The sequence below is a fragment of the Fopius arisanus genome, unplaced genomic scaffold, assembly GCF_000806365.1.
Source record: "Fopius arisanus strain USDA-PBARC FA_bdor unplaced genomic scaffold, ASM80636v1 scaffold00185, whole genome shotgun sequence".
Taxonomy (NCBI): Eukaryota; Metazoa; Arthropoda; class Insecta; order Hymenoptera; family Braconidae; genus Fopius; species Fopius arisanus.
This window is the reverse complement of record NW_011887924.1, coordinates 146,293-147,570: the sequence shown is the minus strand read 5'-3', so window position 1 is coordinate 147,570 and position 1,278 is coordinate 146,293. Positions and strand designations below refer to the sequence as shown.

At 52.7% G+C, this 1,278-nt stretch overlaps 1 protein-coding gene across 1 annotated transcript in view; it reads left to right on the top strand.

Moving 5' to 3' along the window:
- The first annotated feature begins 21 nt into the window (after positions 1-21).
- LOC105272476 (nascent polypeptide-associated complex subunit alpha, muscle-specific form-like) overlaps positions 22-1,278 on the top strand; it is a 3,531-nt gene continuing 2,274 nt past the window's right edge. Inside the window, exon 1 of the mRNA XM_011314626.1 lies at positions 22-180. Coding sequence (XP_011312928.1) covers positions 22-180 — 159 coding nt within the window. The remainder of the gene's footprint in view (positions 181-1,278) is intronic.

The window sequence follows — 1,278 nt, the reverse complement described above, 5'->3', positions numbered from 1 at the left end:
TCCGACTTCATAACGTTGGAGATGGTTGATCTTGACGCTTGGAAATTGGTACTTCCCCAAGCAGGCCACTTGGGGGTTGATAAGACCTATCGGCGTCTCTACGAGGCATATTATTGGCCAAATATGTTTAGGGATGTCGTGGCCTTCGTCCGCCACTGCGACATTTGTCAACGCTGTAAGGTGGAAAACGCCTTGCCGCGGGGACATATGGGTAGGCGAGTAATCCAAGGTCCTTGGACGACCGTGGCTGCCGACATTGTTGGCTCGATTACTCCGAGCAGATCAGGCTTCTCCTATGTGCTCGTGTTGCAGGATCTCTTCACTAAGTGGATTGAGTTAATCCCCCTCCGGCGAGCCACAGGCAAAGCCATCAGGGAGCAGGTGGAAAACGTAATTATCTCACGCTGGGGAGCCCCACGCGTGTTTTTCACCGATAACGGAACCGAATTTGTTAATCGGGAGATCCAAGCTCTGGTAGAGCGTACTGGGATGATGCACGAGACTTCACCCCCTTATCATCCCCAGGCGAATCCAGTCGAGAGGGTCAATCGTGTATTAAAAATGATGTTACGCGCGTTCATGGACGGTGATCATCGAACGTGGGACGTCCAGTTACACGAATTCCGTTTTGCATACAATACAACGGAACATAGTTCCATCCAAACGACTCCAGCGTTTGCGAACTTCGGCAGGAACCCCCTGCCGGCCATATCCCTTCGCCGCGAGCTAGAAGGAGTTATCGAAATAATCCCTGGGAAACCCAGCGAGTGGGTTGACCGAATGAAGCGATTGGAGACGCTTCGTAAGGCTCTCACTCATGCCATGCGGGAATCGTCTGACAAACAGGCGCACCATTACAATCTCCGTCGGCGCGACGTTGAGTTCCAAGAGGGTGACTTGGTTTTACGGCGCACTCACCCATTATCCAATGCGGCGAAACATTTTTCAGCTGCGTTGGTCCCTCCATTCGAGGGTCCTTTCATAATTAATAGGAAGGTCTCCCGAGTTCGGTATGAACTTGTGGAATTTTCCGGGAAAACTCAGGGCGAGTCCGCCATACAGGACTTAAAGCCCTATCAACCTCCAGTACCGGCCCCGTAACCATTCGGTTACCGGCTTCCGTAATAGTCTTACGGCCCATAATCGCCCCGCTAAGCGGGAGTCGCCAATAATTTCCCCCTTTCTGGGTGGTTACCCGTCCGGACTAACTCTCCGGTTTTGCTTCTCTGTTACAGACCACCACTACAGACACACCAGCTCCACGCGCCGAGGACGCCG